The sequence below is a fragment of the Geotrypetes seraphini genome, chromosome 3 (genome assembly GCF_902459505.1).
Source record: "Geotrypetes seraphini chromosome 3, aGeoSer1.1, whole genome shotgun sequence".
In the NCBI taxonomy this organism is placed as follows: Eukaryota; Metazoa; Chordata; class Amphibia; order Gymnophiona; family Dermophiidae; genus Geotrypetes; species Geotrypetes seraphini.
This window is the reverse complement of record NC_047086.1, coordinates 232,880,173-232,894,032: the sequence shown is the minus strand read 5'-3', so window position 1 is coordinate 232,894,032 and position 13,860 is coordinate 232,880,173. Positions and strand designations below refer to the sequence as shown.

At 42.7% G+C, this 13,860-nt stretch overlaps 1 protein-coding gene across 10 annotated transcripts in view; it reads right to left on the bottom strand.

The window, feature by feature from the left end:
* LAMA2 (laminin subunit alpha 2) overlaps nt 1-13,860 on the bottom strand; it is a 1,204,230-nt gene that overhangs the window by 339,701 nt on the left and 850,669 nt on the right. For all 10 annotated transcript variants that reach the window (XM_033936921.1, XM_033936924.1, XM_033936922.1 and 7 more), the window contains 2 exons: nt 6,425-6,549; nt 1,057-1,143 (listed from right to left, as the gene is read on the bottom strand). In XM_033936921.1, the coding sequence (XP_033792812.1) occupies nt 1,057-1,143; nt 6,425-6,549 (212 nt within the window). The remainder of the gene's footprint in view (nt 1-1,056; nt 1,144-6,424; nt 6,550-13,860) is intronic.

Here is a 13,860-nt window from a genome sequence, read left to right as displayed (position 1 = left end):
GGGGGAAAGAAGTAGGGGGGCATGGAGAAGCAAGGGGAGGGGCCTAGAAGTACTGGAAGCTACAGAGGCTGAAACAGTTAATTGTCAAAGAGGTGGGTCTTCAGGTTTTTCCTGAATGTGGTGTAGTCTATCTCTTTCCTGATTGCTTCTGGTAGGTCATTTCAGGTTTTTACACCCAGATAAGTTAGCATAGAGTAGAAAACTTGCTTGTAGTGGAGGTTGTGGATGGCAAGTTTAGTTGAATTCTGTTTCTTTTCCATATATATGTTAGGGATTGTATATGTAGCAGGACCTAGAATCTTCCTCTGTTCTTAAAATGAGAATGAGGTTTCTGGAACCTGCTTCGGTTCTGTTAAGTGACCTTCTGTGATGCAATGGAGGCTGGGTCTCTTGTCCATTGAGACTAGTTTAAGTTCACAGTGTGTTCTTTAGAGAGAGAACTAAGTGAGTATGGAGGAAAAGCTACCAATACCAGGGAACTGCCTTTCTGCATGGCCAGCTAGGCCATGAGAAGAAAGAAAAGACCTGTAGACCAATAGCTTGATCTCACCTAGGGCCAGCTCTGTTACTGTGTTCTTCCCATTGTGAACAGCCTACTGAAAGTAACAGAACTCTGGCGAGATTAGCTAGAATTTTTAAAAGGATTCAAGCTATAAAGATAGGCCTTTGCTTGCTTTGAAAGGTTGGTAGGACATATTGAAAAGTTCTGACTATGTTATATGGACTGAGCTATAGTGTATCCCTAGCACACAGTATGGAAAACTGGAGCATTTTAATATGTTTGTATCTAATATTGAATTTTTGTTTGTTTGTTTGTTTTCTTCTACAGAAAAATTACTCATTTGTGTACTAACTGAATAACAGACTGGTAAAAAAAAAAAAAGTCCCACAGACTTTTTTGTCTGCCCAAAATGAGAAAATTAAAAAAAAAAAAAACATCAAAATAAAGCAGTCTATAGTCTATTAGTAATAGACCAAAATAACAGTTAATTTATGTTTCATTAGCATTTCACATTCTTAACTCTACCAGTTATTTGTTTAATTGGGTGCTTTTACCTTTCACAATACTGCCCCTCATATCCAGGTGGGCAAGCTGTACAGCGATAATCATTTCTTCCTTCCATGGCACACGTAGGGCTAAAACTATTAAAGAAAGACAAAACATTTACTGAAATATCATTACTTTCATTGACACAGTATCAAAAGCTCTCATCATTCCAGTTCCTTTGGGTTGTCTCCTATGCGCGTTAGAGCATTTACCTCACCGGCCTGCGGTAAAAACCAACATAAGAATTTAAACTGGCTGGACTTATTAAAAAGAAACCAAACACTGGTCTGAGAGACATTTGGAGCATTGAGATTAAGCATCAGATTACTGCATCTCAATGGCCACGAATTTGGTCTTGGACGATGAGATGTACAGTGTCGGCATCTATGAGACAAACTTGGTTTTTTCTGTTGCATAGAGCATTGTGAACCCCTGTTTGTTTACAAAAATTGGATAGCTCTAAGTCTAATAGATGTTGGCATTGTCATCTCGAAGCAGGGACTTTAGATCATTTATTATTCTATTGACCATTTATTATGAATTTTTGGATATCAATTTGGGACCAAATTAATTGTTTATTAGACAACCTAGTGGCATTATCATATGATACTGTGCTGTTTGGTATGGCAATGAGAGCAAAAAGTCCAATTTCTACAAATAATAACAAATTATTACTTATAATGACTGGGGTTGCTATTTAATAAATTACATATAATTGGAAAAATTGGAGTAGATTAAATTATAATTTCTGGTGGAATTCCTTATGTTTGGATTATAAAATGGAGAGATTTATAGCAATACAGAGTGGTTCTTTCAAGAAATTTCAGGATGTGTGGGAGCCATTTACAAAGTATTGTACCGATTAGATGGTATTTTATTTATTTATTTATTTTCCCTTAAATTTACAAGTTTGATTGTGAGGGGGGAGGGAAGGGTAAATTTATGTTACATATTGTATAAGGTATTGATTATATGATAAGAAAGGATAGGAAGGGTGGGAGTTAAGAACATATCATTTGTACCATTAATGATTATTAAATGATATAATTATTGTTAATTTGTTTGAATATATTGTTACACTTATTGTAAATTTGAAAATGAATAAAGAATTGGAAAAAAAAGAATTTAAACTGGATTTTTGTGACTCCTATTGGTAAAAAGAAGTGTTAAGTACTGGGAAATAAAGAGGTTTAATCCCTTCACTATGTAAGACCACTGATTCAACTCAGATTGCCTAATATTATTGGTGTTTAAAGCAAATATTTTGTATTTAATTTAGTATTCAGCTGTTTTCTGCTACAGTGCTGGAGTGCATTCCTGCAGTCTTTTCTGATTACTAATCTGCTAAGACCTTAACCATTATACAAAGTTGTGTGAAGCTTTAAGAATTTGAAACTATTTTTTGAAAGCTAAATGTTTTTTTTGAGAATTGAAGGTCTAAAACCTTAAGAGTAATCTCTTGACTTAGAATTCTTTTTTTTTTTTTTACCTCACACAGAGCCTGCTAGTATATCAAGAACACTGACTGGAAACAGCTCTGCACCAGAGAATTTCTTAGAATTGTATTGTTTGGTATGTCAATGAGAGCTAAAAGCCAAATATCCTCTAATAACAATAAGCTTCTACTCATTATGACAGGGGTTGTCATACAACAGATTACGAATAACTGGAAAAATTGGGAGAGGTTGACTTACTGCTTTTGGTGGGACTCTTTGTGTCACATATTCAAAATGGAAAAGATAATTGCCATGCAGCAGGGAAATTTTAAAAAATTTCAGGTTATTTGGGTGCCATTAACAAGATACGGTAAAGATTGAAATAACTGCATAGAATAAACATTTTTTTCACCCTTTTTTCATACAGGGTGGGGTGAGGAGTGGGAATATTTCATGATTTCTTTTGCTTATGAATAACTGTTGGATATAAGGGAGGGGGGTTATTTGATGCAAGTTAGAATTTGATGCTATATTAAGTGATGTTAAAGTATAAATGATTGTATTATATGTTACACTTATTGTGAGCTTTAAAAATGTGAGATAATTACCTATGAGTCTCATTATTTCTGAATCAAAGGTACTTGGATATACAGATGTGATGTTGCTCAGATGTGTGAATGTGTGTGTTGAAAAACTGTGGGTTAATTTCATATCAGAAGCATTTTTTTTGGGGGGGGGAGGTTCTTGGGAGGGTCAGCTTAGGGCTAAAAATAGCCTGGTATCCCGTTTTCACAGAGGCCAATCCAAATTACAAGTACCTAGTGAAAACCCATACAGTAGGAGCATTCCATGCCACCGATCCAGGGCAAGCAGTGGATTCTCCCATGTATGTCTCAATAGCAGTTAATGGACTTTTCCTCCAGGAACTTGTCCAAACATTTTTTTAAACCAGCTACATTAACCGCTCTTACCACATCCTCTGGCAACGCATTCCAGAGTTTAACTATTTTCTGAGTGAAAAAATATTTCCTCCTATTGGTTTTAAAAATATCTCTGTAACTTCATTGAGTGCCCCCCTAGTCTTTGTAAATCCTGATGCAGTAAAAAATCGTTCCATTTGTACCCGTTCTACACCACTTAGGATTTTGCAGACTTCGTTCATATCTCCCCTCAGCCATCTCTTTTCCAAGCTAAAGAGCCCTAACCTTTTTAGACTTTCCTCCTATGAAAGGCATGCTCAAGGCCTGGCACAGGAAGCAGATTTTTGGGCACCGGCACTAACGCACAGGACATGCTGGTGCCGGAGCCGATGCTGATGCGGAGGCTACACTAGAAGTAAGAAGAGGGTTCGGGTGGGTTGGGGGATCTCAGGTCGCGGCGGGGGGGATGCCGGTGGTGGCGGGAGGGGGGGGGGGCCCGATGGCGACATGGGGGTGCCCGATGGCGGCGGGGGGTGCAGGATCACGAGGGGGAGGGTGCCGGTTGGCGGGGGGGCCTTCGGGGGGAGCAATGCCGGTTCTCGTGGGGGGGGGGAGCAGCGCTGCTGGCCTCGGGGGGGGGGGAAGGTGGGGGGTAGGAACATATCAAAGCAAGTTTCCTTTACTTCCTATGGGGAAACTTGCTTTGATATATGAGCATTTTGGATTATGAGCATGCTCCTGGAACGGATTATGCTCGTAATCCAAGGTACCACTGTAGTTGAAATGCATTCTGTTTCATTGGTCAGTGCCAATCATAGCTTCTACAGAGGCTGCTGATAACACCATTCCCAGCAAACTAGTTGCAATACATGATATGTCAGAAAAACTACTAAGGGCTCCTTTTACAAAGGCGTACTAGTGGGGTTAACGCGCGCGACTTTTCATCACGCGCTAACCCTCGCGCTGGCCAAAAACTACCACCTTCTCAAGAGGAGGTGGTAACAGCTAGCATGTCCGGTGTTTTAGCACACACACTATTATGCGCGTTATACCACTAGTGCGCCTTTGTAAAAGGAGCCCTAAATGACAAAGTGAGTCCCAGAATGCTTGCCAGTGATATGAAAGAGAAAATGATGAAATGTCTATTTTCTATTTTCAGAAGCACCTTTGACTTTATGACTTGCAAAACTTTCCAAATTAATCTCTAAGTAAAATATGTTCTGCTCAAAATCGCTATTCATAAGCACCAACATTCAATCAAGGAAGTAGTGTAAAAATCACAGAAAGCAGTAAACCAGTGAAACGAATTGAATGCAGCAAGAGGGCGCCATACATTGAGTATATTTATGGCATAAGCTCAAGACAAAAAAAAAAATCATTGCTTATTGGATGCTTCATTGTACTTGACATGTTGTCTAATTCAACCTACTAAAATACATTTATTATTCTTTTCCTCATTCTGGCAGGTTCATTATTCAGTACAGTCATTCAATTGCAATTAATGTCCAAAGAAAAGGAAGCATGGAGAGCAGAGCTTTCATTTACTGCATAGGGCTGTCCTTCATACCTTCAATATGTTGCATATCAAATTGTCTACCTGTTATTAGTTCAGTCACTACTATTGAATGAAAGAGCACATTTCTAATTGGCAGGTTTAACCTAGTATGCTAGTAAAACGGACAGTGTTTAGCATAATGGAACGCAGTATAATTTTACAACCAGTTTATGACAGGTCCTTTCATATAACCACAAAGCTGCGTTGATAAACTTTTTTTTTTTATATCAAATACAAAGTGCAAACACATGAACATTCAAGTAACGTACCATATTGCACTCTATTCCATCAATAAAATATATAACTGTTTTATCTCCCGAACCCACCCACCCCTCCCACCTTGATATGTATGATGTTCATTCATGAAACAAAGGGAAATAATAGTAGTAATAATAATGATAATAGTTCATAGTCATATCTTACAATATTTTGTTAGTGGGCCCCAAATTTCCTTAAATTTACCATGTCCCAACTGTAAAGAATTAATATTTTCAAACTTATAAATCTGGCATAGGGATTCCCACCAGAAACTATAATTTAAGTTATCCCAACTTTTCCAGTTTTTCATTATCAATTTCATGGCTTCTCCTGTCATGATGAGGAACAATTTGTTTCGATTTGCATTAATTGATTTTTTGGGTAATAAAATCGTTCCAAATAAAATACTATATTATATGATAATACTAGTGGAACATCCAATATTGTGATAATTTGACCCCAAATGGATTTCCAGAATTTGAGTATCAAGGGACAATGATAGAGAAAATGATCCAATGTCCCTACATCAAGATGACAGTGCCAGCATCTATTAGATTTAGAACTGTCTAACCTTTGTAACCTAACAGGGGTCCGAAAAGATCTATGCAACAAGAAAAACCAAGTCTGTCTCATAGATGCTGAAGCTGTACATCTCATTCTCCAATTCCAAATTTGTGGCCATTGAGACGCAGAAATCTGCTGCTTTGTCTCATGCTCCAAATGTCTTTAAGACTAGTTTTTGGCTTTCTGTTCACAAATTCAGATATTAATTTATACCACTGGGCAGCCTGATGTCCTAGGAAATCTATCTGGAAACATAGGACCGGCAAACTATACTGATCTTTTTAATTCCGCCATTCAGGGAGCCCTTTCTGAATATCCTGCTTTCAACTGCAACCATTTAAATGTTTGATAAACTTTAAAAATGAATTTACTGACTGAAGAGAACAGTAACATGCATCGTTCACAGATGCATCTGTTTACATCTGATCCTACTGCATTCCACTCGTTTCTCTGGTTGACCTCAATAATAAAAATGATAAACTTTAAAAATGAAGTTACTGACTGAAGAGAACAGTAACATGCATCGTTCACAGATGCATCTGTTTACATCTGATCCTACTGCATTCCACTCGTTTCTCTGGTTGACCTCAATAATAAAAATGATTTAAAAAAAAAAACCAAAAACATGCTGTTAAGCACTTACTTGTTGCTAGGAATGGAAAGGGGGCAAGAACAGGGCCGGCAGTCACCAGGAAATCCACTGATAATCCCATAGAATCCAGGGGCACATCTTTCACAGTGGTTTCCAGCTGTGTTGTGTTGGCATGCCTGGGATTAAGAAAGAGTGAAAGGACAAAGAGAATTAGAGGAAGTGGTTTTAAATATATATCTGTGAAAGGATGGAGTTCTTTACGATTTCCCAGCAAAATTCTTTTTGTTCTTAATGGGATTGATTCCTAGGGCTAGAATAAGGGATCAAGGATGGAAGACTGGATTTTAAAAATATCTTTCGTTGCTTTATCTAACTCTGCCAATAGTTTCACACTTTCCTTAATGCATAACTTTATAGCTTCAAAATGCAACCTGCAAGTCATTAGGATTACAGATGTCAGAATTTCCTTAAAAGAAGTGCAAATGAAGGTATGGTGGAATGGTTAAAGCTACAGTCTCAGTACTAAAGAATGAAACGGTGACTCTTACCCACAGCTAGCTGCAGATAGCCATGGGTATCCTGCAGGAATGGAGGGGAAAAGACTGGTTGCCACGGGTACGGGGACAAGGCCATTCACCACTCTGTGGAGCAGTGAATGGCCTTGTCCCCATAGTAAAGTTATCTGCCGTGAGTTGCCTCACTTCCCACCTCTCCTGGTCAGCAGCCCTCTTCGTGATGGCACAACCAGCAGCCCCCTCTCGCAACTGTGGGTGCTGCAGCAGCCCCCCCCCCAACAGCTCACCTCCCTCCCTATTGCGGGTCCAACAGCCCCAATCCTCCCTCCCTTCCAATCACTGGTGGTAAGAAACCCCTAACAAGCCTGTGACTCTCCTTGGTCGGCCCCTTCGCACCTCTTAGAAGCTTCCTGCATGCAGGGCTGCTCTGTTGGAACCTTCTTGCCGCCGAGTTCCTCCTTCCGAAGTAACTTCCAGCTGGTTGTTTAAGACCTCCTCCTATGGGACAGGCCTTAGGTGTCTGGGCCAATCAGAGCCTCAGACCCCTCTCTGTTGCATTCCAGGATGCATTGGGGAAGGGATGGCCCACCATTTTGAAGAGATGGGCCTGCTGGCCAGAGGGAGTAGGCATCCCTCTGGACAACCATTTAAGTAAGGTAATGTGGAGGGGTCATCGAGGGCAGGGGTCACGAGGATGGACAAATCCATCCTTGTGACACCCAAACCCTCAGCCTTGAGACCAACGACTGGGGTACAGGAAATGGCTGGGGACGCTGACTCCTGGCAGCTGGTAACCTCCTCCACAGGCAAGCACAGGAGACCCCCCCCTTTCTCAGTTTCTTCTTCATCTTCTTCCTTTTCTCTCAAACAGGGCAGTTTTACATCGACCCCACAAATTGCCCTGAGAAACAGATTCCAGATTTTACAGGAAGGGTTTGCAGTTGAGGAACAGGAAGACGTCCAACACATGACCCCAGTCCCAGGGACGACTGAACAGCTCCCCTCAAAGAAACGCAGGGTGGTGGTCATTGGGGATTCCATGTTAAGGGGCACCGAGGGACCAATTTGCAGACCGGATATACAATCAAGGGAGGTTTGCTGTCTGCCTGGGGCCAAAATCCGAGATGTCACCACCTGTCTAGATAGACTTCTCAAACCACAGGACCACTTCCCCATGCTTCTCATCCACGTTGGGACAAATGACACTGCCAGGAACACCCCGGAGACCATACCCAAAGACTTTGGAGCCCTGGGTGAGAAGCTGAGGCAGTTGGGAGCGCAGGTGGTCTTCTCATCAATCCTCCCGGTAAGAGGTAAGGGTAGAGCCCGGGAGGAGCGTATCCAGAGGACTAACGAGTGGCTACATGGATGGTGCAGGGAGATGAACTTTGGATTTCTGGACCATGGAGAGGCACTGCAGGGACTTCAGGGACCAGACGGACTCCACCTGACCAGAAGAGGTAAGAACATCTTCGGACGTCGACTAGCTCGCCTACTTCGAAGGGCTTTAAACTAGGTAAGTTGGGGGAGGGTATCCATTCATTCTCTGGAGCAGTAAGTAACTATCCTGAGGAGGTGAGTCGCCACTCTGAGTCTGAGGTAAGTGCACACACTGTAAACAATACATCAGGGGTCACACTAACTCAGGCGGGAAACTCTGTACAGGGACTTAGCAAACATAAGGTATGGAGAGCTATGTACGTCAATGCACACAGTTTGGGCAATAAAATTCTAGATTTAGAGACGGAAATAATGAACGCCGACCTAGACGTAGTGGTGATATCCGAAACTTGGTTCACGGACTCACACGGGTGGGATATGGTTATACCGGGTTACAACTTACTCCGTCGAGACAGGGAGGGCAAGTTAGGAGGAGGGGTAGCTCTATACACTAGAGAAGACATCAAAACTACCATAATCACAGATGTCAAGTATACTGGGGAATCCTTCTGGGTGAACCTGGCTAGAGGAAATGAAAAATGCCTGTATCTTGGTGTGATTTACAGACCTCCAAGACAACAGGTAGACAAGGATATGGAATTAATCGAAGACATTGAAAAAATCACCTTGCGTGGGGACACAGTACTGTTAGGGGATTTTAATATGCCCGATACAGATTGGAATGCACTTACCGCACAAACTAGCGGCAGCAGAAGGTTGTTAACCTCCATAAAGGGTGCACAGCTCAAACAATTGGTATTGCAGCCCACTAGGGACCAGGCGTTACTAGACCTGGTACTCACCAACGGAGACAGCGTATCGAAAGTTTCGGTAGGTGATACGCTGGCCTCCAGCGACCATAACATGGTTTGGTTCAACCTTCGGAAGGGTTTCTCCAGATCGACCACAACAACAAAGGTCCTAAATTTTCGTGGCACTGACTTCAAACGCATGGGAGACTTCGTCCATCGGGCACTGCAAGACCATGCCGAAACCAATAATGTAGAGGCTATGTGGGCAAACCTGAAATCTACCCTACATGAAGCAATAAATCGCTATATAAAAACAACAAGCAAACGACGGAGGAATAACAGACCCCAGTGGTTCACTACAGAAATCTCGGACCTCGTTAAGAAAAAGAAAAAAGCATTTGTTTCCTACAAACATTCAGGAAGAGGAGCAGTAAAAGAAGACTATCTGGCCAAGTCCAAAGCTGTCAAAACGGCAATCAGAGAGGCCAAGCTTCGGATAGAAGAGAATCTAGCAAAGGACATTAAGAAAAGGGATAAATCCTTCTTCAGGTACATCAGTGATAGGAAAAGAAACACAAATGGGATAGTACGCCTTAGGAAAGCAGACGGGACTTATGCAGAATCATATTCCGATAAAGCCGAACTACTAAACGAATACTTCTGCTCAGTCTTTACCTGCGAGACGCCAGGGTCCGGTCCACAGTTGCAAGCAAGGCATAGCTCAGATGACCCGTTCTGGAATTTCGAGTTTACAGCCAGCAGCGTCTACTGCGAACTATCAAGACTCAAAGTGAACAAAGCCATGGGACCAGACAATCTACACCCCAGGGTGCTTAGAGAGCTGTGTGATGTCCTGGCAGAGCCATTGTCTGTGCTCTTCAATCTTTCCTTGAAGGCGGGAAAAGTCCCCTTGGACTGGAAAACAGCCAATGTAATCCCACTCCACAAAAAGGGCTGCAGGACAGAGGCTGAGAATTACAGACCGGTGAGTCTCACATCCATAGTGAGTAAACTCATGGAAACACTAATTAAGCATAAATTAGATACAATCCTAGACGAGAAGAATCTACGGGATCCCCGCCAACATGGATTTACCAAAGGCAGGTCCTGCCAATCCAATCTAATTAGTTTCTTTGACTGGATAACAAGGAAACTGGATGTGGGTGAGTCCCTAGACGTCGTTTACTTGGACTTTAGTAAAGCTTTTGATAGCGTTCCGCACCGCAGACTATTGAACAAGATGAAATCAATGGGACTGGGAGAGACGTTAACTACATGGGTCGGTGATTGGCTAAACAGTAAACTTCAGAGAGTGGTGGTAAATGGTGCCCCTTCAAAAACGTCGGAGGTGATCAGTGGAGTGCCTTAGGGCTCGGTCTTGGGCCTGATCCTCTTCAACATATTTGTGGGAGATCTGACTCAGGGGCTTCAGAGTAAAATCACATTATTTGCCGATGATGCCAAACTATGCAACATAGTAAGTGAGAACACTTTACCAGACAGTATGACGCAGGACCTACTTCTATTGGAACATTGGTCCTCGACTTGGCAGCTAAACTTCAATGCTAGAAAATGTAAGGTCATGCACCTCGGCAGCAGGAATCCATGCAAAACTTACACACTAAATGGTGAAACCTTAGTTAGGACCAAGGCGGAACGTGATTTGGGGTGATCATTAGCAAAGACATGAAGACTGCCAATCAAGTGGAGAAGGCTTCATCAAAGGCAAGACAAATGATGGGTTGCATCCGAAGAAGTTTTATCAGCCGGAAGCCCGAAGTTATAATGCCATTGTACAGATCCATGGTGAGGCCTCATCTGGAGTATTGTGTACAATTCTGGAGGCCACATTACCAAAAGGATGTGCTGAGAGTTGAGTCGGTTCAAAGAATGGCCACCAAAATGGTCTCGGGACTCAAAGACCTCCCGTATGAAGAAAGGCTGAATAAATTGCAGCTATATTCACTCGAAGAACGTAGAGAGAGAGGAGACATGATAGAGACGTTTAAATATATCACCGGCCGTATTGAGGTGGAGGATGATATCTTCTTTTTTAAAGGTCCCTCTGCCACAGGAGGCCATCCGCTGAAAATCAGGGGTGGGAAATTTCATGGCGACACCAGGAAGTTCTTCTTCACCGAAAGGGTGGTCGATTGTTGGAATGAACTTCCACCTCAGGTGATTCAGGCCAGCAGCGTGAAGGATTTTAAAAGGAAATGGGATACACATGTGGGATCTCTAGGGGGGTAAATTCAAGGGGGTAGGGTTGTTGGAGTGGGCAGACTTGATGGGCTGTGGCCCTTTTCTGCCGTCATCTTCTATGTTTCTATGTTTCTATCAGAGGCACGGGGGGGGGGGAGGAGGTTACATGGTGGCGAGAGAGTGGGCATAAGTGAGCATCTGTCCCGCTGCGGGTGTGGGGAGAGGAATATTAGTGTCAGTGACGTGGCAGGAGAGAGTGGGCATCTCTTATGCCTATCTTCAATTTTTGTATTTTTGTTATTATTTTCATTTGCATGGGGAGCTGTCAAACCTTACTTTCCTGTCAGTGCCTGAGCCAATCAGCACTCAGGCACTGATCAGAAAGTAAGGCAACAACAGCTCAGACCTTTCAGTAAATTTTGGCTGCAAATGTGGCACAATGAGGTTAAAGAATAACTCGGCGATTATAGAGAATTGTTCAGAGTGATCATTTTAATATTAATGACCTTGTACTACATTTGTATGGCAGTTTCTGAGATTGCTAGAAAACTCGGAAAAGGCCTCGCTAAGACATTTGATAATCCATCGCTAAAATATATGCATACTTAATTGACTGGAACCGTTTTAGCGAGCACATTAAAGGCAGATTTTAGTTATGAGAATCTGCCCCCTAGTGTATGCCTTGCACTATGCAACCTGTAAATAGCTTGAAGACTGTTTAATCAACTTTGAATAATCTTCCTGTTTGACTAGTGACTGCTGCAAAGTAAATGGAGGTAAACCGAGGGAGGGAGTTTTAGAGAAAGGGGACATAATGTTGAACATTTGGGGGGGGAGGGGTTGGCACTCTGAGGCAGCTGGGGAGGTGAATTACTTTGGGTCCCACTGCTCTGATGACATGATATCATCAGAGCAGTGTATTGGGCCCCCCTGACCTCGTTTGTACTCTCCCTGGTTCAGATCCTGGCATTTATAGACAATCCCTGCTCAGAAGAGCTTACAATCTAACTTGGACCAACAGATATGACATACAGGGTTGGGGATGCAGAACCCAAGGTGAAAGGAGTTAGGAGTTGAAAGCACTCTCAAAGAGGTGGGCTTTTAACCGGGCCTTGAACACAACCAGAGACGGAGCCCGCCATAGGGATTTGGGCAGCTTGTTCCAAGCATACGAAGGAGCAAGGCAGAAAGGACAGAGTCTGGAGTTGGCAGTGCAAGAGAAGAGCACAGATAACCATTTGTGCCTAAATGTGACCCTTTCACATGTAGCTTACAGTATTCTATAAGGTACGCATGTAACTGGGAGTCCCAGCCATGCACCATTCATGTGTATGCACCCCTTGTACTTACACACTAAAAGGACAATTCTATAAAGTGGTGCCTCAGTCTAGATGCCCCAATGCCGGACACTGAGCACCAATTCTGCAATGGCATATTGGCACTAAGATTCTGTTAAAGAATACTAGCGTAAGGTCAGCGCTGTTGCACCCATTTATAGATGTGCCCTTTTATACCATGAATAAGTTGGCATGTCTTGGTGTGCCAAGTGATGTATGTAGTTCATGGTATTCTGCAAGTTATGAGTGTAAATTGGATACATGCCCATGGCCTCCATGCTCTGTCCATATGTACGTTCCCTTGCAAGTTAGCGGCTATAGCACTTAGGTGTTGCATTATAGACCAATGCGACCAGGCACCTGCCAATGTATTTGCATCTATTTCTAGACGCAACTTTGCAGAAATGTCCCCTAACCCCCAAATACTATATAAGGTGCCAACAAAATTGGCACGGATCAGAAAGGTGCTTAGCTTGATTCTATAAAAGACTCCCACTATACTGTATATAGAATCATGCTGAGCATCTGAACACAGCATAACATTTAAGTGCATCCATTTATGTCAAAGAAAAACAGGCCTAAATAACTATGCTTAAGTTGTGCGCAGCTTGGGTAAATTCTATAACTATTAGGAATGCCCACAATCTGCCTATGTTCCACCCCTGGCTATGCTCTCTTTTGAGACTTATGCCCTAGAAGTGACGTGCACTACTTTATAGAATGCACCTACAAAGTTGAGCGCATTGCTTCTAATTAATTCCAATTAGCACCATTAGGTTTAACTGCCAATTATCAGTGATGATTGGCTTGTTAAACAATTAATTTGTGCATTTCCAAAGAGGGCACTAAGCTCCTTTGCGTGCCCGATCTGTGGCCAATCCGTGCAGGCTCGACCAATTTATAAAACAAAAAAATTAAAATGAGGGTGATGGGAGGAACTCCCCCCTCTGACCGCACGGATCGCTAGTGTGCGATCCCAATGCATGCGCAGATCATCTGTAGATGGTCTGAGCATGTGTCTAAGAGCCGTCTAGAGCTGCAACTTTTTTTAAAAAAAAACTTTTACTAGCCCAGGAAGCCCGTGGTTTTAACTCGCTTTAAACCCGCAGGTTAAAACCACGGGCTGGTAGTGCGGGGAAGGGCAGGGGAGATTCGGGGTGAGAGCAGGGCAGCGAGTCGGGGCGGCAGGCAGGAGAGATTTGGGGCAGAGCATGAGATCGGGGTAGGCAGGAGACGGCAGG